This window comes from Polistes canadensis, unplaced genomic scaffold (assembly GCF_001313835.1).
Source record: "Polistes canadensis isolate GaletaPanama2010 unplaced genomic scaffold, ASM131383v1 scaffold_52, whole genome shotgun sequence".
NCBI classification, from domain to species: Eukaryota; Metazoa; Arthropoda; class Insecta; order Hymenoptera; family Vespidae; genus Polistes; species Polistes canadensis.
In genome coordinates, this window is record NW_014569599.1 from 14837 (window position 1) to 37485 (window position 22649).

Sequence of the window (22649 nt, forward strand, 5' to 3'; positions counted from 1 at the left end):
GTAAACAACCCATATACGTAAAAATGTATACTTGAAAAAGTTTCTTAAAAGGATGAATTCGTGTCCTTCTAAGAAAAAACCAACGTTGCGTATGAACTAAGGAATTACATTACGTGCATTAGATCATCTGATTTAATTAAAACTGTTTAACCTTATTTCTGGTAAATTACCAATGCCATTAAAGTCTTGAACTCAACGTACCAACACTTTATAATCTCTCGTGGATAACTCTCTTGCTCATCTCTGTCCTTTGAGAAAAAGAAAAATGACAGAGGATAAGGATGAGGATATTGTTAGAAGGTGTGGTAAGTTAGGTGTTTATCAACGGTTGTCGGTAGTTTATTACTTTACATGAAAGGAGTTTCCAACCCTTTTGCCGTCGCTTGAGACAGTTACAGTCTCTTCGTTGTACGGTTTCTAGCTACTCACTGTCTTGAGACATGACTGTCATCCCTTCTTCCTTTATAATCCCTAATTCTCATCCTCCCTCCCTCTCCTTTATCCCTGTCCTATTTTGTCATCCTTGGTATCGCTATTTATGCGCATTTTTGTATTCTTTTATCTTAACTTTTTTTTCTTTTTATTAACTTATTTTTATCTCTCTTTTGTGATTTAGTTTCTGCTTAAACTATTGCTATCTCTCTTTCTCATTTTTATTCAACGACTTTATTTCCTTATCTTTCCAATAGACTTATATAGAAAGGATGAACTTTTCACTTTAAATGGATAACACATTTAACGAATAATTAACAGCTGCAAGCAGCCGGAACCGATCGTTCCATTCGTCCCAGTGCATTGTTTTGTTCCAAGAGTCTTATCAAGGAGAACAATTTCCTCTTCCTATTCTAACGAAATCGAAGAAAATAAATGTTTTTAAACTTGGAATCTTTTACACATTGAATTTAAATACAAATACTTTAGAGGAATGGAGGAAATAAAGGAAATAACTGTTTCGATACTATTGTCTATTGACAAACAACGAATTAGGAAAGGAAAGATAAATTTGATATTATTTTTTATATTACCAAAAATAAAAGCAAGTCTCGGTGTATAAAAATAGTATTATTGTAATACGTGCATAAAAATTAATTATACCTATTAAAATAGTTTATGATAAAGAGACTTTTGTAAATTATACAATGTAATTATACAATCTCTTAATAAAAATATATATCAAAATATATTTAAAATAGATTTCGTCTTTACAGTTCATATTATCGGACACATTGATTAATAAAAATGATTCATCGTTCATAAGTATAGAGACTTCGTTGATAAAATAATCGAGCACAAAACGAGTACAGTTTGATTATATTTAATCGATATTGTTTTTAAGTTCGTCGAAATGAATAAATGAATATTATGTGTTTCGAATTTCGCGTGTTCGATCGAGTTTAATGCGATAAATGAGAAATTTTAAAGAAAACAAAAGAAAAACAACTTGCAACGTACATGTGTCGTATGATACTGATTCTAATTGTATATTTTACATTGCTCTTTCACCTTCGAAATATTAATGCAAATTCGAAATTAAAGTATCTGACGATTTTTTCTTTCTTTTTTCATATTTTTTTGTCTGAGATTATTAGCTTCGATATTTTATTTTATATTTAACGCTATCACCTTCGCCAGAAACTTCTTTCCATTACAAATCTAACCAACAAGGACAATACCATTAGAAAAACAATGACAGCAGCTGCAATTAATATTCCTCCGTATCCTGAAACAATATTCAGAAAAAAAAAGATAAGTATTTTAAATAAAAGGATAATATCATCTCGTTATCGTGTAAATGGTTTTTGTTTTGTTTTTTTTCTCTCTTTAAATTCAAACTATCATGCGAAAACGTGACTTTAAATTATCTACGAACATTAATTCAATCAAATTCTTTTGGATAATTTTATCGGTCAATTTTTTTTATTGACCATTCGTTTTATGCATGAACAGAATTAATGAGATTAGAAAATAATTCATTGCCCTATTAGAACAATTTTATCATAAAAATTTGATAAGGACTCTCTTTATTATTGCCAAAACTAAAAACTTGTTAAAAATAGATTGTCGAATCAATTGAACCAGAAATAATGTTATGTTTCATTCGTTATATTATCTAAGTTCATACGTCACGTATTATTAATCAGACAAAATCATGACGACAATTAGATTAAATGCGTATAAATTATTACAAAATGGACTCGAGCTAGAATTAAGCTAAGTTCAAGAAAGTTTATTGAGCTCTCATAAGAGTTTAATATACGAACAACGGATAAGATAAATATTAAATGTCAACTCACTTCTAGATTTTCGTTGAACCTGTTTGCCGTTAGGAGGATTATCAATGAAATTCGAAGAACGATGGTGGCCTATGATGGATCGAGGAGAGGGAAACTTAAAAAACCGGTAAGGCGTTAAGGACAGGCTTGGGGKGGGGKGATCAAGGGAAGAAGGGTTTTCGATTCGGTGAGCCGTTGCCGTGAGTGGTTGTTGGAGGGAGGATGTTGCTTGTACTGGTGATGTTGATGCTAGTGATTGCGATTGCGAGAGTGGTAGTGGTAGTGGTAGTGGTAGTGGTAGAGGTAGAGGTAGCGGTGGCGATGCTTGAGTTAGGGGTAGTGTCTGGAAGGGCGCCAAAGGCGGCTCTGTTATGCAGGGTTGCGTTGCGTGCACGGAATACGGGATGTGGGTCGAGAAGACGAACGGCCAGCCGACGTGATCCGGTGGCACAATCGCACTGTAAGGTGGTGGATCCTCCTCGTTCTCGTCTACGTCGCTGACGACGATCGATGGAAGAGTTGCTGAAGAGGTGACATCGTGACTCGAACCATCAACGATCCCGATTGGACCACCACCCCCCTTTCCATTCGATTTCTCATAGCTTACTACACTTTTACAATTATCTTGTTGATATCTTTGTTGTTGCTGACGTCGATAATTGTGCTGATGGTGATGAAGATGATGGTGATGATGATGATTATGATTATACCTTTGATTCGATTCGTCTGACAATACGACTGAACAACACGCGATACGAGGATCGTTCCGATTTTCTAACAAATTATCATTTTCTGTACATTCCGGTGCATCTGGAATAATAAAATTTTGTATAGATATTAACAAGGAAAAATCATGTTATTATTATTGTCTCACTTGAGTTGATTTTTAAATATATAAATAGAATATCCGACGGCTATTGATAGATCTACTAAATGAATGTTGCAAGAATTTTAAGTTATGCATCAGATTTTTGCAAAAAAAGACTATTATATCGCTAAACAATTTATCTGATGAGATACAGAGAGTCTAAATGCATAATAAATTGCATTCGTTATTTCCTACAATTACGATGATCATTTATGTAATTATGTTGTGGTAAACAGAGTAAAACTGTGAACCGTGATGCAAAACCATCCTCAACAAATTGTATATTCCTTTAAGTTTGAATAACGTTTTAATATGAAAAAAAAGCTAAGATATGAAATAACATAGAAGAAATTTGCAATGCACGTACTGCTTGCAATACACTTTCTGTTTAAAAACATTGTAATTTAAATCGATTAAATATTTTATAATTAAAATGTGTGAAGAACACATATTACGAATAGAAAATTAATGATATCTCCACCATCTACTATTAATCATATTTAAATCTGCTCAGTTAATCGAATAATTGCAACGCAATTGCAATATTAACATTAATTTGATTGCATCCATATTTTAGAAAAATAAAATTAAACTGAATTAAATGTGTAATTTAAAAACACCCAAGACTGACAGCCAAATTGCGTTGTAAAACTTTCGAAGGAATAAAATGTTCGTAAAGGCCACACACACAGATGATGATAACTATTCCAAGTAATGAATCTATCTGAATCAATAGTCACGTATAATATTGATTATAGTCTATGAATACGAAAACGAAAATATTTTTGTACAGTTGGTATTTAAAACACGGAAAAGATGTTCCTGCTTTAAGATTCATCGTTGACACGAAGAAGCAATAACAATTTGATATGCCATTTATGCCTTTAATGTGAATTGACGATTGAAAACTGCGTATATAAATTTATTTAAGGTAGTGTTAATACAATGTCAGGGTCAATAAATTTATATACCCAATTATCACATTTACACTTTGACTCATGGACGATAAAAAAACCTTGAAATCACTTTCGTTTCAAAAGAAGAGAACAAATAAATGTATTTTTCTCTTTTTTACTTCTTTTTCTATTCATTATTTTTTCTTTATTTTATTCCCCTTACGTCGTTACGAGTAAATATTTGCTGCACGTTTCGAAAAAGCATTCGAATTCAAAGAAATTTTGAAGTTGTAACTGCAAAAACATACGATTGCACGATGAGTATAAATAAAATACAACTAAATAAATGTTTTATTATATATTGATGGTAGTTATTACAAGACATCGAATAACTCGATAAAAAGTGATCAAAGCTTATCATTATTCTAAATATAAATAATGGGTCAATTAATCGATTGTGCAATTATTAAAGTGTTTGAATATAAGTATATGAATATATATAAAGCCCTGATAAATATCTATTTTCCGAAGATAATGTGTGTGTCGGGATGAGTAGAGAATAGTTTTCTCGTCTATCGTTAGACGATAATCGAATTATAACAATAAGAATTGTCTCGAGAAGAAAAGGAAATTGAAAGAGAACCATTTGGGAAAAGAAATTCGGACGAAGTTTTTCTCGTCCGACGGCATTTAAAATAGTGGTAAAATAATAGTAAATTGGTTGGCATTTTGCAGCTGAATATATCACGAAGGAAAACGAGTATTCTTGGGAGTTGCGTCTTAACTTAACGACTGAACGAACACTCGTAACAGAAAGATAAAGGCCTTTCACCGTGGCTATGTGAGAGCGAGAAACAGCGTGAGCAGAATTTCTGTTCTACACTTCGATATTACGACAGATGAGTGCGCCCAATTCAATAGGAACTTCACTGTGTAGCGTTCTAACTTGGTTAGAAAGTAAAACGTCACACAAGTGTCATTAGAAATTAGAAAATGAGGATGAACGACGAGGGAGGACAAAAATAACATCAAATAATGGTAATAAAGATAAGATCTAATAATAATCACTCTAAATATCGATCGATGATAACACAGGAACGATGATAAACGTAGTCAAACACTTAATCTCGAAGATGTAAGATGATAAATTCAAAAATTCCCGCCGCGAACCAAACAAATTTCGAACGCACATAGATGTAACAACAAAAGACAAACTATCAACTATAAATCGTAATTACAAGATTTTCGTATAAATCATTAAAATACAAAAAAAGAAACAACAATTAACGTTTACTTTTATGCATGTTTGAATTGTACCTTTGTCAACGTCGCGCGACATTTCTTGAATCAACGAGAACGCGCGTACTGTTGGCGCGCCGACGAAAAGCAAGACTCGACTAAAGCGAATATCCTCGGAACGTGTATGCATGAGTTGTCTCGACAGAAAAAGAGAGAGAGAAAGAGAAAGAGAGATGCTACGGGATAGAAAAAGAGACTGTTGTAGAACGTCATAGAATACTCGCGAACGAAACACTTCAATAGCAACGTGTGGAATTGATAAGAATTCATTCAAATACGATAATATTTAGAAAATAATATTATATTGTCCATTTCATATTTTATGCTAAATTATAAATCAATGTTTAAGAGATACCTAATCTTCAATCTTGATTAATAATATCTCGTTTCTCAACTATTCAAAGTGAAATAAGATCTAATAATGAGAGAAGAAACTGGTACAATCATTTTTATTACATATTTAATAGCAATATAATCAATAAGATGGTCAATTCTATCAATCAATTTGATGTTTGACTGATGCTATGTTTATTCAATTTTAATCTGGAGACCTTTCATAATAGATTATTCTTTAAATCTGCTTGATATAGAATGATCTTTTGCATTCTTTCATTACGATATCTTTTACTTACGCAAATGAAATGCACTATAAGACAGGCTACCATTGAAATAAAAACGAACAAGAATTTGATAATTTCCAAATAAATCAGTACTTAACAAATGGAATTGGACTGGCTATCTTTGTACACGTTTTAATATCAACAAACTCTGTCTGTTAATTTTTTAGTTTTTGAATATCTTTCAATTCATCAGTTCTGACAATACGTTTGTCTTAGAATTTACAGTAAGTATTAACGTAACACTTTCATATTCCTAAACCAATACGTTTCTTTAAATTTATCCTCTCGCACAAAAATATACACGCATATTAACTTTCATAATAGCTTAATGCAATGATAAGTTATGTGTTAGTAATAATAATTCAAATGATAATAAAAAAAAAAGCAAAGATAAAAATACAATTTACAATAAATGGCACATTAATAAGATTAGGAGAATACAGTAAGCTATTATACAATAAGAACCGATAACTATTATTGATAATTACTACGCAGTTTATTCCTCTTCTTCTTAACTTTCATTTTTAATATTGTTTATCTTTCCGTTCAATACAATATATGTTACTAAAATAAGATATAAAACCTTTCCAAATATATTCAAAAAGGTTTTATATCTTATCTGACAAATGCAAAATAAAAAATACACTTAAGACAATTTCTAATATGTGAGAACACATTTTTTATATTTAGAAAATAATAATTCTAAAGAAAAAAATATCTAATATCTTCCAAATCATTTTCAATTATTTTCCTGTATACAAAAACGATAAAGCTTCTTTTTTCTTTTTCTTGAATTTAAAATCTTACACAGACCCTAAATGACGTTACTTATATTTCTTATATTTATGATATATATTTAAAAATGGAATTTATAAATAATATCACGCGCGTATTGGCTAAGAATAACTTGAAATGTGATATTAAAAAAATAAAAGAAATGTTTTGGTTAAAATAATAAATTTATAAATGATGTCACATACAAAACGCAGGCGTATCACGAATGCTCATAATCGAGAGAGGTAAATTAGAACGCGTTGAAGTACCGTCGATAAAATAAGGATTCGAATAAACAATAGTACTTACGATATGATACTAACATATATTGCCATATTATATCGATTTAATCCTAAAATTTGTAATTCTCTTTCTTCGTGTTTAAAGAAAAATCTAAATTCAAGGTCTTTCTAGAGCCGCTTTTTAAATCGTATATTTTAATTTCTCTTTTAAATATTCCAAATAAATCAAACAAACAGATGGATACGGATAAACAAAAATCTACGCATATCACGTACAAATAAATATTTCGTACGCGTCGATACAAAAAGTAATCGATCGAATGTTATAAATTCTTAAAGTTATAACATTGAGAAATGCTCAAGAACCTCACGTAGCTTCGATTACGAAAGAACCAGTAACGCGATTTCGCTTTCTCATTTATGGAAGCTTGTTTCTTACCTAATTTTAAATCGTTAATTATGTATTCCATTACATTGATAAAAAGATAAAAAAAATAACCAGTTTAAATGTATGTACATAAAATATATATATATATGTATATTTACTCTAAGGGCATTGACATTACATACACATACATACATATAAAATAGATTCATTAATAAGTATATAAAACAAGTAGTACATCGATCAAATCGAAGAATGCAAAATGACGTAAATTTTTCAAAAAACAATATCACTATTGACATTACAAACATGCAATATTGAATTAAATTTGTCGGTTATATTCGATTACATTAAAGAGAAAGAGCAAGAGCACAAGGGAGAGAGAGAGAGAGAGAGAGAGAGAGAGAGAGAGTGAGAAAGGAAGAGGGGTGAGGAGGGGTTTGGGACGAGGGAAAGGTACAAAGTGTAACGTTGTTACGCGATATGCGACCTGCACATAAACGTTAAATCCTGTTTAACGCTTTAAGTACGACGCGTCTGCAAAATCATGTTTGATATCGTCGACGTATCGGGAATATTAATCGAACCTGACAAAAAGGCTCGCTCATGCGCACGACAATTTGCAATCATTCTCGCGACAAGTATGGTAAGAGAGAAGAAAAATAAAAAAGAAAATATAATAGATACGTAAATAGGTCATGTTTTTTAATTTTCCGTATGATTTCACTCGTTCACCGAGTTTACGTTCATGCTAAACGTGAGATATTGCAGATCAAAACTGCGTTTCTTGATATTACACGTATGCGTATGTGTGTGAATATCTCCTTGATACAATGATTATCTTTCTTCGTTTTTCACCATGTTTTTTGCTATTACTTGTCCTTCCTTCCTATTCTCGAGCGTGTTACGTGTTTAGCATACTTCGCGATCATGCGTCGCCGTGGGATACGTTACTTCTACAATTTCCGTATAGTTCGTCTTCCCACAGATGTTAGTATGTGTAACCGTATATTTGCTATGTACTGAACTATTCTGATCTCGAAGTTACATTGTTGTAATTTTTTTTTCCTTCTTCTTCTTCTTCTTTCTATTCTTTTTCTTGTGTGGAAGTCAGTAAACATTAGCCGATAAAATTGCACAATTTGTTTTCATATTTCAACGGATCGATGAACTAAACAAAGTTATAATTTAAATATCTACTAAAAGTAAGTATAGTAATAGAGTTGAAAAATTATCAATTGATAAATTGCCAAGAAAATAATGAATCAAATTCATGAAATTAAAAGATATTTGTAATAAAGAAGTTTGTCATTGCATAGTGTTCACAACCTGATTATTATGAATATTTATTTCAATAGTTTTTCTTAATATTTCTGAGAATCCTAAGAATTAATCAAACGTTTCGATGCTAGTAATTATATAAATATTTTGTAATTTAAATGAATAGCTTTGATTTCTGAATTTATGATACTTTTATATTATGTACAATATTTTTTTTCCTTTGTTATTATACTTAACGCCCTCGCAAAAATCAATTAAACAATGGAGAACTGTGATACTTAATTAAAATTTATTACACCAATAATATGAAACAAACGAGAGAATTTTATAAAATTACAAGATTTTATTCTAAGATAACATTTTGAAGATTGTTAATTTATGCAAGTATGTTAATTTACTTGATTATCACCGTAGACAGTGTGCCTTGGTTGAAAACTCGTTTCAATAATATTAGGTGAAAGATACGGAAATTAACGGGACAATATTACGTCAAATAGAGAATGTGTGAAACTTTACACTTGTATCAAAGATAAAAAAACGTGAAATAAAATAAAAAGAAATCAAAATTGATTAAAAATTTCTGCACGATAATTTTTCAGTCAAAAAAATGTAAACTGATTGATATGCTTAAAAGAAATTTTGAAAGAAAAGAATTGATTATAAAACGTTACTTAAAATATTTTTTACATAATATTACAGACGAAAAGATATAATTATTTTGAAAAAATTCCTATGAAAAAATTGAAACATCGAATATATCGAATATTAAATATCATCGTTTTAAAAATGACAATGTGCATAATAAGCAATTTGCTAACATAAGCGAAACAAATATGAGCTTGTTATTTCCGTAGTTTCCTCGAGATTGTCGCTATCGCGTGGATTAATTGTAATAAAGTTAATTTTGTGTTCAACATTTTATAATTCGAGAGAACAAATTATTTCGTGTGTTTACTTTTACAGCGTTTAACTGCCGAGCTACAAGAGAATTTTCATTTTTTTACCACGTCTCTGAAGAGATTTTCTGTACAAGGCAGTGACAATTTGAGAAACAAGTGTATAAAACACTAGCTTAGTTAGTTAAATAAAATTTTTCAAACGTTATGGGACTTTTAACGACGACGTGTGTATATTTCACAAAATTGTAACAAATATCCTTGGATCATGTAAGTTAATATTTGAAAAATGCAATCCCAAAATAAAACAATATTTCAAACTTGTCTCGGATTGTTTTGTTATTTCGACATAATTATAAAAAGAACATTCTTATAAAAACTTGTGATCTCATTAAAATTGATTGATATTTTTTGTATCTATCGATAAGAAACTCGATGATTCATTTAATAGCATTACTCGACTGGTTTGTGAACTTTATCTCTCATTATTATTTATCAGCAATAAACGGCGAGCCAAAGTAAAATTAGGATTGCATTTTAAGTGTGTTTTAAAATAAAAATAATAAACGTTTAAAAATAAAAGAAAAAAGGGAGAATGAAAGAGAGAAGAAAGGATAAAAAAGAAGAAAAAGGAAAAAAAGGAGATACAATGTTTTCGTTATTAAGACATTTTCCGTTATAATACCGTCTATACTTTATCATACAAAGTATCGTTAAAGTTATGATCATGAAGGTGATGTTTAATCTCGCAGGAGTTGCTTGCGGACGATCTCGTCTATCCCGTTTACTGCGACTGTTGTACCTTTAGAGGTAGATACGTGTATTAGGGTACTATACACGTAGGTGAAGAAAAGGGGAAACGCACTTTCCCGGAACGTCGGCTATAAAGGTGGGTTATTGCTGAGCGTTCTACGACTCCTGAGTCTACGTGAAACTGCTCTCAAGGCACATTCGCATCCTCTTTCTTTCTTTCTTTCTTTCTTCCTTTCTTTCTTTCTTATTTTCCTGCATTCCACACTACGAACGCCTAACAGTAGTATAAGAAACTATATACATGTATTGGTAGGTACCTATAATGTATCTACTCCAAGCACCATTTTTCCTTCAGCTAGTGGAAAGCGACTGTTAAATTTTGAATTCGCATCTGTACCTTCCTACCATCTTAGTTCACCTTTCTACGACCTCGATTTTTCGATGATCGAAGCATATCCCTTTTTTATTATCCACACGAGAAACTTAATATTTCTATATGGATCCGAAGAATTTCGAGAAAACGTTACAATTGACCTATTTATTTCCCATTTGTTTCGATAATACAAATTTTTCCCACTCGCGAATATATTCTTTAATATAAATAATTAAAAGTATATTTTTTAATAAGCTTTAATAAGCTACTTTTCTCGAATATTTCTTTTAAGGAAATACGATTACTTTCAAAAAGTCTCGAACGCTATGAGTGAATTAAATGATACCGAAAAATTACAAGTAATCGAAGAATTTTTATTCGAACAATTATTATTTTGTTCGAATTATTATAATTTTGTCAATAAAATAAACGCATGTATAATACGATTGTTTAAATGTTTATATAGAATTTAGAGTATGGAATTTTAATATTTTAAATATATATAGGTAACGGTATAAATGCTTATAATTCTGGTCAAATTTTGCAGAAAACAATCTAAACACTTTGTATATTATATACTTTTGACTAAGATTCGTCAGAAGTTTAAAGAGAAAGTCAATGGAATATTGATTAGTTTGCGTGATATAACAGTGCAAAGAATAATGGTCCTCGAGTTATGTAAGACTAGTTTCTTTTAAAAGATTCTTTATTCAAACTTCAGTGGATTTTGAATAAACATTATTTAAAGATCAGTAATTAGTAATGAGTACACGTATTAAATTTAAAAAATATAACTCTGCTCCAAGGATATTTACTATAAAAGCAATGAAGATATTTATAAGCTCCGATTGAAATATTCTATTATTCTGTATATTTTAAATCTTTTTATTCTTATCTGAAATCCTGTGCCACAAAGAGTTAACAAACAGGTAGAGAAAATATTCGCCAAATTTCGTATTCACGTGAAACAATTCGTTGACGTCATTCTTGACCTTCTTGAAAAGCCTTTAAAAATTGACAAACTCCAACAAAAGAGGGAAACGAAAAAGGAAGTCAAGAGTTGTTGGTTTTTGTTTTTTTTTTTTTTAAGGAATAATACGAAAAAAAGCACGTCTAATCTTTTCGCGATCATAAAAAATCATCGGATTGATGTTCACGTCGAGTAATATTAATTGAAATTCCTTGTTCCACTGACATTTCGTTTTATTCGATATCTTCCAATTATTCGTATTTCTTATTCGAACTTCCTCATATTTTATCTGAACGGTAAATTACCGACTACGAGCGAGTAATTGTTGAGCGTTAAACCACCGCGAAACTTAATTACGCTCGAACAAAGCGAACCGCGAAGTAAATAAGAAGGACCGGCGTCAGCGTACCAAACCTGCCAACGACGAATTTCTCTCCATAGTCGCTACGATTTTCATTCTTTGACAAAGTTTTCCTACTCTAAGAAGAAAATTCGGAGAAAGAAAATGTATTTTCCATGGTAGACTGAAAGATAAGAAAGAAAGAAAATGAGAGAGAGAGAGAGAGAGAGAGAGAGAGAGAGAGAGAAAGAGAGGGAGGGAGAATCTATTTTCCATGGTACATTGGAAAATACAAAAAATAAGGGAGGAAAAAGGTGAGAAATAGAGTGTGAAAAAAGAAAAGAGAGTGAGAAGAAGAGGAACGAATAATATTTTCTATGGTACACTGTAAGATGAGGAAGATAGAAAAAAAAAAAGAAAGAGAGAAAGTGCACTTTCCATGGTACACAGTAAGATGAGAAGAAGAGGAAGACAGAGAACAGAGGGGGGTACTTTTTCTATGGTGAATTGCAAAATGAGGTAAAAAGAGGAAAAAGGTCTTTTTCATGGTACACTGTAAGATGAAGAAGAGAGAAGAAGAAAGAAATAGTAAAAGTTAGAAAAAGATAGAGAATATTTACTATAGAACATAATAAAATGGAAAAGAGAGAAATAGAGTTTTTACATGATACAGTAAAAGATAGGAAGAGAATATTTGTCATGGTGTACAGTAAAATGAGATACTGCAAGAAAAAGAGAGAAAGAGAGAGAGAGAGTATTTTTCATATTAGACTGTAAAATGAGAAAAGGAAAGAAATAGAGAAGGAAAAAGAAAAAAAGATAAAGAAAAAGGATTATTTGCCATAGAACATTGTAAACTTAGAAGTAAAAAGAGTGAGAAAGAGAAAGAGAAGAAGAAGAAGAAGAAGTATTTTGTATGGTACATTGTAAAGTGAGAAAGAGAAAGAAAAGAAGAAAAAGAGAATATTTGTTATAGTACAGTTTAAAATGAGTATGAGAGAAAGAGAGATGGAATATTTTTCATGGTAAACTAAAATGAGAAAGAACGACTATTTTCTATGGCACATTGTAAAATGAGAAAGAGACAGTGATAAGGGGGAGAGAAAAAGAAAGAGAAAGAGAAAGAGAAAGAGAAAGAGAGAGAGAGAGTATTTTCCATGATACACTGAAAATGAGAAATAGAGAGGGGGATAGAGAGAGAGAGAGAGAGAGAGAGAGAGAGAAAGAGTGAAACGTCATACTCCTACTTCAGTCAGTCTGTATTTGCACGGAAGTTCTACGAGCTATGAAATTTCGATGCGACAATGGTCGCACCGCTTGCTTCTCAGAGTTTAAATAGTTTCACGATTCGAGTTTAGAACCAGTCGTAAACTAGACGAGATCTATGTGTTCGAGGAAAATTAAATATTGAACTTATATGGGATAATGACGTCATGGTCAAACGAAAAAAAAACTTCTACGTGCAACTATTTCCTGGCATTAAATATATTCACGAATTGAAATTTCTTTTCGTTAGAGCATTTTTGTATCGTGATCATTTACAAAGGAAAAACATCATAACGTTGGGCCGTATAAATAAAGGGAATTCACGATTACAATAAAAAAAAGAAAAAATAGAAGAAAAGTTAGAGCAATCGGCAAGATCGACGAGAAATTCGCGCCTCGTACGATTCCAACACTATTTCTAGGGAAATTAACGGGTGGTCCGAGAGTTTTAATCGTCGGGAATTAAGCGCGCCGGAACGTAATTACGGGTGGAACAAAAGTGGCCAAGAGGGAGAAGGGAAAAGAGGTGTGCGAGGGGGAGGAGGATTTCACCGTCGAAATAAATACGAAAATATAATGGGACGAATTTGTCGCTTTTACTCGTTGGGGAGAACGGTGGGGTACGAGAACGGAGGGGTACGGGAGCGTGCGTTGCGTTTCGCATCCGTTATCGAGTAAAACCGTGTCTCGCCTATCGTGACTACTGCGACCGAAACCGCTGGCATTGTTGCAATTTAAAAGTCCATTCGTTTTCGGATAACGTCGCAAATAACGAGAAAAGCATAGTGGATTTCGACGATAGCTTCCATCTTCCTATTTCTTCTTTAATACGATCATTCTCGTTCCCATACACAATGAAAGAGAAAAAAGGGATTATACGAAATTAAATAATCAAATCTGTAAAAAGGAACAATTTATTCTCGTGTACTGTTTACAGTGGATTTTCATTTCTACGATAGAGAAGCTTTTATTTTACTATTTTTCCCTTTACGACACTATTATTTTTATTTCTACAAAAGAATGGACAATTCCTAAAAACAGAGTTGTAAAAAACCAACCTGTTTACAGGTTTCCGTTTGTAAAGAATTCAAATTTCGACGATATATTTAATCCTCGTATTTCTTCTTTTATACGATTGTTTTTTTCACTTTTAAATAAAATACTGGATGAGAAAAATTAAGTCAAATTAAACTAATTTGTTTATGTGTGCCATTTACAATGGATCCTAATAATAGTTTGTAACTTTTTTTTCTTCTACATATGATATAAACGAAGTAATTAAAAAGATGGTTCATTTATACGGTTCGCTTAAAATTGCCTTCAACTTTTTTTTTCCTACGATAAGTCATGAGATTTGAATAATGTTTAAATAGAATATAACAACCAGTCATTGCGAATAATTTGATCGTTCTGATATCAAAAAAAAAAAAAGAAAAAAAAAAAAGAAAGGAAATTCTGCGTCACGAAACAGATAAAATTATATGAATAAGTCTAATAAAAAAATTAAAACAAAACCTACTCACTATTTATTATGTGTTAATCTACATAATATTTATAGAAGTCAAAGCTAACAAAAAATGATTGCATGTCGTACTGCAACCTAAGTAGTTCTTTTCAATGTACCATCATTTCAACCCATTTAAACGTCATTTATAAATGACGTTAATAATATCGTGTACTTTTTGCTTATCTTTTAACTGCGGATGTAAACTCGCCAGAGTACTTTAAATCCAATGTAATTAAATTTCAACTTAATATCACACTAATTTTTTTAATCCAAATACTCACATATTTTTTGGACCCGTATGAATAAATAATGGCACAGAACGATGAATAAAATTTTGTAAAACACTGGAATAAACGTCAGTCAAAATTTCATAAATGCAGTCATGTAATCTGAATATTATATTATAAAAATAAAATTTCTTAAATTACTTTCATTACATAACCAAATTTCACTCTTTTAAGTAAATCAGCTCCCACCTTAAAGAATGAAATAAAATGTAACTTTAACTTACGTAATTACAAACGTAAATAAAAAAAGATATATCATTTCTAGAATGATTTGTGTATACCAAAAGAATGTGAAAGGTTGAGTCAGAATTTCTTATTTTTCCTTTTAGACAAAATAAATAGAAATATTACTTACTTATTAAAGAAATACAATATGTCTACTACGTATAGGAAGACTGAAAAGTTCTGAGTCTAACATGTGAAAGAATTTTACGAAATACTTTCAACTTCCTTTCTTTTCATACCTCGTCAATTTTGTCCCATTAAATCGACAATTTGATTGCATACAAGACAGAAGTTTACATCCAACACTTCGAAGTTTCTCAAAGGTTATTACACACACACACACACACACACACATTGTCCATACGTTTATATAATCTATTAGGTCATTGCAAATCTCTCTTCCTTCATCTTTCTCTTTCTGCTAATATTTTTTTTTATGGTCATCCAACTCTTATAATTCAACGTTAGCGATTGTAGTTCTTCATTATCAATGATCTGTAAATCATACCGATCTTTTTTCTTAGTCTCATCAGAAAGAAAGAAAGAGAAGTAAATATGCGCATGAATTATATTTATATCCTTTTTTATCAGATCTATATGAAACTTAAAAGTATACGTGTGTAAATATGAACGTATGAACGTATGAACGTATGAATGTATGAATGTATTTACAGCATGAGATGCATATTTCAAGGAGTAAAAGATAAATTTAACATAGCGAAAATAAAAGTTTAAGGTCAATCGGCTTTACGAGTACATTTTTAATCTTCAAGAACGCTATAAAACTTATTTGTTAGCCTTGATTATGAATGTACTTATATTTCTTTTTATATATTGTTTTATGCTCGCGTTTAATTGATTATTATATAATACAATATTATTATTATTTAAATTGAAATTACACAAGATAAAGTATGAAATAAATTTATATAATTTTTTGAAATGACCACCATCATAATTATCGGCTAATATATAATTTGTATAATTAATTTTTTTTAAATAGTATTATAAATAATTTATGTAGAATTGTTTTATTCATAAAGTATTAAACATTATAATTATTAATTTTAGTAATATTTTTTTACGCGTGTATATATGAAAATAGCAATTTTTTTATTAGGTATAGTACAATTATACATTAGTATAATTAATATCATTCCTTTTACAGAGAAAGGTTAATACTTATCTGATGGCATCTTAAATTTTTTACGTTTAAAAAAAGAAAATCTTATGAATCCAAGGTTAGCAAGATTCGCAAGGATAATACTTATAAGCATTATTTCGCAAGAATAATTTAAATAAAGCAGAATGAAACAAAGAAAGAATGATGCAGTCACAATGGAATAGAGTTCAACAAACAGCCATGGGTAGAAATGAAAAATGACACACATCTATATAATTGCAGTCGGTAAAAATGATTTCTTTCCGAGAAGATCGCGTGCCCGGCGGTGAAAGTAATTTCGTGAAAATTCATGACAATTTGCACAAACTGTCTGTGTAATTATAACAAATCTTTTATGATCGCACAACAACGTCGTATTTTTATAAAAAAAAAAAAAAGAATCAGCAATAATTACCACCTTTTTGTTCACTAGAAGAATAGATTTGTTACGTATAGGAGGGCTGAAAAGTTCAGAGCCTAGCAAGTGGAGGACTGTAATAGAATTATATCTTTTCAAATGTGAAAATTAGAGTGTTTGGAAATATTCATGATAAATTTCTATCAAAAAATTAATCAAAGTCAAAATATAAGATGATATCTATCTTAAGTATCTATTGTATTCTCAACATTGACATCGAATCTTGTTAGGTTCATCACGATTGTACTATGAGCATATGTTATGTGCTTACTCGTCTAGTATATCACTATGCATATGCATACATATTTGATATATGTAGTACATACACAAGTATACGTGCATATATAGGTTTAGGTACATATATGTGAGAAATTACCTTACATGTCAGATTGTCGTCTTGCTTCCTCACGAATGTTAACCACCTTTGCTTCTTGAAATTATGCGCTGTGAATATTTAGGACTATGAGTTATGACCTTTGACAGTTTCGAAATGGCTCTAACTGAACGCAGGTGCATCGTAAAATATTCGGTCACTGTCCCAAACGTTCGATGAATTTGACTAGATCGTTAACAACATTTATCTTGGAAAGCTATAAAAAAAAGGTTATTATAATTATTTATTAGTTGATATATATAATGCAGTGTCTTAAAATTAGAAAAATTTTAAGCACGACCATTAATCAAAGTAAACCAAAAATCCTGACATTATTTTTAAAATCAGTGATTCATTTTGGAGATCTTTTATACTGACATAGAAGATTAATATTTTGTATAATAAGCCAATATATCTTTTCTGAATAATTTATACTGAATACACGCATAATTCGTATACATATTTAAGTAACATTTTGATAGAAAGTGTTTTTCTATTGCTCGACTAGCTCACTTTAAATAAAAAAGAATTTTTCGTTAAGAACATTTACGTGATAGGACGGTTAAAGATAAATGAATAAAAAATATACAAAATTTTGAAGAGAACGACTATTGAAATTGGAAACAAAAGTTGAGAGGTAGAAGCCGAATAAGCGAATAGGAAATCCGATATTGTTTGTCACTGGAAGCGATATAGAAGAAATACAAGCTCGGAAACGAAATGGGGGTGTGTTTTCGAAATGATTTTCATTTACCTTTTGTGCATTGTTATTGATTCACTTGCCAACTGGGAATAATAAAGAGTATATACGCGAATGCATTTTTGTTTAAAGACAATAATTATTGTATCAAGAGAGTGCGACTATTTTCTTTCTTTCTACACGAATTTCATTGAGTTTTGCCACATTCAATCATTTATTTATTTTTTCTTAACTGGGGGCTCGACAATGTTAATTATTTGAAAAAAAAAATCAGACTGCAATTCGTTAAATATGTTAACAGCAATAATCATTATTTATGCGAGTACCAAATTATTTGACCAAAAAATTGTGGACAAAAAATAAAGGTATACATGTTGATTTTTATTGATTACTCGAGGATTAGTTATACGTACTATTTTTTTTTTTATGGAACCACGTCAGAAGAGTCGAGTTGGCGCCGAAATCATTGATTAAATCCTCGACGCCGACCTATTTTTCCTTTCGTTACCGTTTTCAACCTCATGTGTTGGATTACAGTCCTTTACTGCAAGTACGTGCCAACTTTTTGGCAAAGTATTGAAAAGATATGTCTCATGCTTCCTATCGACTATAAAAAAGTATTAGTATTTCTTACATTTTAATTATAAGATTAACAATAACCTAATTGCATCTTTGTTTTATAAAAACGTTCGGTAGTTAATCATTGAAAAATTCTTATTTAAGTTTGATAGGAAGATTAAACGATTTTGCAATCAACGAAATAACTTACACTGATTGCATAAAAAAGGAAATACGAATAAAAGAAAATAAGGATTCGATAGAAGTGTCTTAAACAGAAATGGATGATAAAAAGGGATCGTCGTGTAAGTTTTATTGCTAAAGCAGCTGGCACCTGTCGGATTCGTTTATCCAATGTCACAGCCGATAATCCGTACAAGACACAGCCAGTGTACAATCTGTCTTGTTTGTTTCCAACCGGTAGTTTGCTCAATCAACTATACGATATCTTCTAGTATAAAAAAAAAAAAGAAACAATAAGAAAAAGTATGCAACAAAAACAAACACAAGAACGATATTTTAATTGCATAGAAAATTATTCTAAAAATACGACATCACACACATTCCTTTTTCTTTTTATAGATTGGCTCTCGTTAGTTCTATCTATTTTATTATCGTTAAAATAATTTCGTATTAATCGTCATCAGATAATTTATCTTAATTATTGTGCGAGGTTGCATCATACATTTTTCTATTTATATAACGCGTTTTTTTTGTATAAATTATTCGTAAATAATTGAAAAATTGAAAAGATAAAAGACACTCGTTGATAAGATATGGAAACAATTTGTTCGGTAGAAAAAAAACATTCGTAAAAGGTTGAAATTTCCCGCGCTATGATCGTTCGATTGATCGAAATTGCATGTTGCCAACTTTATCTTTGATATATGTGTTGACATTCAACTAGTCGCAAGCAGTTATACGTCTGAACGTATTGCTTAACAGTCGATAGCTTGCGCTGAGGTGTATCAAAGTCACGCGTTATGAACAACGAGGACGTAAGCTATTTTATTCCACTATCTATTATTTTATATATATTATCATGATTAACACGAACGAAATATAAAACACTACGTATATTTTACTAATTTTCTTTTAATCGCCAACTCGGAAATCTTTTACACAAAATACTAATCACGTTCGTCAATTCGCGTAAACGTAAAGAAAATATTTTACGTTTAACAAACAAAAATAACAAAATACAAAATATTACAAATAAATAAATGTTTTTTTACGCGCGTAAGAGTAAATTTTCTTAGAAATTTACGTGCAGTTAAAAGAATTCAAGTCAGACTCTTATCTCGCGTCAGATGATAAGACTTTTTTTTTTTCTTTCAATGCCTTCGTAAACTTTCCTTTTTCAATTAATGTAAGTCACAAAAATAAGTACATATAAAGTAAAATACAAAACTCGTTTTCTCGTACGTACATTTTTTATAAAATTCTTTTTATAAATATCGCGACAGCAATAAATCGCGGATAATAAAAGATGAATACGAGAATTTTAAAACGCATAGCATATTATATAAATGATTCGCAATTTTCCTGGAAAAATTATATTACTGAACAATGTTCAGGATTACGTCAGATTACAAGGATTATTATTCTTTTTAGAAAAATCGGTTTTTTCCCATTTTTTTTCTTTTTCCACATACGATTAAAGTTTATTACAACGAATGTGAATGAAATGAAATAATTTAAGCTATTCATTGAAATCGGTGTTTCAAGCTGGACGTATATGTTTAATGTAAATAATTCGATGATAAGGCAGAAAAAAAGACGATAGTACGATAATATCGATATGATAATATTAATACGATTGCCAATTTCCTGCAATAATCCGTTTGTATTGACCACTTTGATATTTTTAAAAATATCTCTTTGATATTAACATCGATTTGTTTAAAAAGAAAACAATATTCAACAGATATGAAACTTATCGAGTATTTTATTTATCCAGATAGTCGATTGATTATGTTTTATAGTTAACGACATTGATATCGCATTCGTATCGAGCAAGTTCTCGGATCATTAGATAAAAACATCTAATCCTATCTTTAATATCCCATATTTCAAACAAAGTATAATATCACATCTGACGTCACTTCGCTGAAAATATTTGCATTCAAACTAGTTATTAATCATTTCATTTCTTATCATATATATTTCCAGATGTAGGTTAAAAATAATTAAATCAATGTAATTTTTTATATTCTCGATCTAATGAATTATTGATTTTTACCTATGAAATATACATAAGTTTACTTTTTCTTTGTAAGAATAAAAACGTTCATAACTTGAATCAATTAATGGCAAATCAAATTCTAAGAATTCTTAGCAGGATTCTATATATTACCTAGTATTACGTATTTCCTACTCTTATTATAAATAATAATGTTTTTCTGATAATTACAGCAAACTGATCACTTCATAAGTACATGAACGAAAAAGATCCCGAAAGAAAGATGCATTATCAACCACAAATATCAACGATAAGTACAGCGGCACCGCCGTCGTATTCGGAAGCAATTAACCAACAGCCTCCTTCGAAAAATAATTTTCCTCTTCCTCCATTCGGTACACACACTTATGAAGCACACATACAACCAGAAATAGGACAGTATCCAACGACAAGTAATTATCAGGGATACAATGCATCTCAACCGCCTTACAATCCTACGTATATGTCAATGGAAACGAATCCACCACAAACGTATATTGTGACCAATGCAGTTGTACATCGTAAAAATAGAAATGGTAATTAAGTTTTCGTATTTCAATATTCTACAAGATGCTTTCATTTAAACATCCAAATCTAAACTGTTTCTCCAGTCCAAATCTGAACAAATTATTTCTATTAAAACACTTTAATGTTGTTTTTATTTGTTTTTTTTTGTGCTATTTGATTTTTTGCTCGCACTTAAAATATCTTCTTCATTATATGGTTTTATTTAAAAAAAAATTCTTTAAGGACACAGTTTATTGTATGTTACATTTGTTTTTTTTCCTGTAGTATAAATTAATCCAAATAATTATACGCGCGCGTAATTATAATGAATAAATTATTTGTACTTTGTATAAAAGTAAATAATACAATTTTATTTTTTACCAGTGACTTGTTCTTCTTGCTTGAAGATACTTATATTTTCAATAATAATAGTAAGCATCACGAGTTACTTGTTAAAAGTGATTATCGCAAGTATATCGAATTGAATGCATTTACTCCAAGGACCACACAATTGGAATTGAAGCGACAATGGACAATCAAATAAATTCAGTATTAAACAATGCACTCTTTTATGAGTAAGTAGCCTCATAAAGTTGCATTTAATAATCATTTTAATTGCTTATTCGCAGTTTTAGATAATCATTATGTCTCCTTTTTTTTCTATACGATAAAAATGTTGTCGATAATAATTATGTATGTATGATATATAGTTTTTAATTACTTTAATAATATTGCGGACGAAATATTGTCAAAAGTATGATTAAGATAATATATGCGTGTAAATATTATATTTTTAAATAATTAACAAAAATTATTGTATTAGGAGTCATTTTAATTTGATTTTATTCTAACAAGTGCAATTTTATTCGTAGTATAATATGTAAATATATATTTGTGTATATTCTTACGAACAATATATTTATCCAATACTAAAAAAGAAATAAATACTCGACTCACACACACAAATTCTATGTTAAACACTTTAACATAAGCAATGATAATAAATTTGCTTTGTTTAAAAAAGAATATTCATAAAACTGCCTATAAAAGTTTATGTCAAGATTGAAAAATACTCGAATTAAATTTAGTTATTGAAAAATGACCAATACAATCGGTAAACTGAAATCGTATAACTATACTTAATAGCGATAATATTTTGCAGCATGGTAGAACGTCGCGTACACGCATGAAAAGAAGTGAACGAGAAGAAAAGATATATGGATATATTGCTAGCTTTTATTATTGAAGCAATAAAACCCTTCTAACCGAGTAATAATTTCAAAGTTGAAAACCGTTCAGCTTCAGAAGGCACTTTTGATATAATATCTGTGTATGCGTGTGAGTGAACCTTCATTCGAAACATCTAACTCGACGACGACGACTACGACGCGATGCTTTGTACCAATAAGCTTTCGAATACTGAAATCCTCTTGGAATATAATCGGTCTTACATTT

The 22649-nt window shown here is 30.3% G+C and overlaps 2 protein-coding genes across 4 annotated transcripts; one reads left to right on the top strand and one right to left on the bottom strand.

Moving 5' to 3' along the window:
- Positions 1-1048: 1048 nt before the first annotated feature.
- Positions 1049-5459, bottom strand: LOC106785570. Of its 2 annotated transcripts, none has more exons than XM_014746176.1 (3): positions 5332-5445; positions 2295-3083; positions 1049-1720 (listed from the first exon to the last, which is right to left on the bottom strand). In XM_014746176.1, exons 1-3 carry the CDS (start codon positions 5339-5341, stop codon positions 1620-1622), a joined length of 900 nt encoding a protein of 299 aa, XP_014601662.1. In that variant the 5' UTR covers positions 5342-5445; the 3' UTR covers positions 1049-1619. The 2 variants fall into 2 exon arrangements, with proteins under 2 accessions (XP_014601662.1, XP_014601661.1); XM_014746175.1 differs by having other exon boundaries at positions 1051-1720; positions 5355-5459.
- LOC106785571 lies at positions 4543-21965 on the top strand. 2 transcript variants are annotated; one of them, XM_014746179.1, is made up of 3 exons: positions 4543-5075; positions 20882-21223; positions 21579-21965. In XM_014746179.1, the coding sequence occupies exons 2-3, from the start codon at positions 20905-20907 to the stop codon at positions 21677-21679; spliced, it is 420 nt and encodes a 139-aa protein (XP_014601665.1). In that variant the 5' UTR covers positions 4543-5075; positions 20882-20904; the 3' UTR covers positions 21680-21965. The 2 variants fall into 2 exon arrangements, with proteins under 2 accessions (XP_014601665.1, XP_014601663.1); XM_014746177.1 differs by lacking the exon at positions 4543-5075 and adding an exon at positions 19372-19464.
- The last annotated feature ends 684 nt before the right edge of the window (positions 21966-22649 follow it).

What these genes read in the sequence shown, in the direction of transcription:
- LOC106785571 (XM_014746179.1), top strand. Translation starts at nt 20,905, where the DNA reads ATGAACGAAAAAGATCCCGAAAGAAAGATGCATTATCAACCACAAATA. An exon ending in ACATCGTAAAAATAGAAATG is followed by an intron (nt 21,224 to 21,578) that starts GTAATTAAGTTT and finishes ATTTTTTACCAG; the next exon opens with TGACTTGTTCTTCTTGCTTG.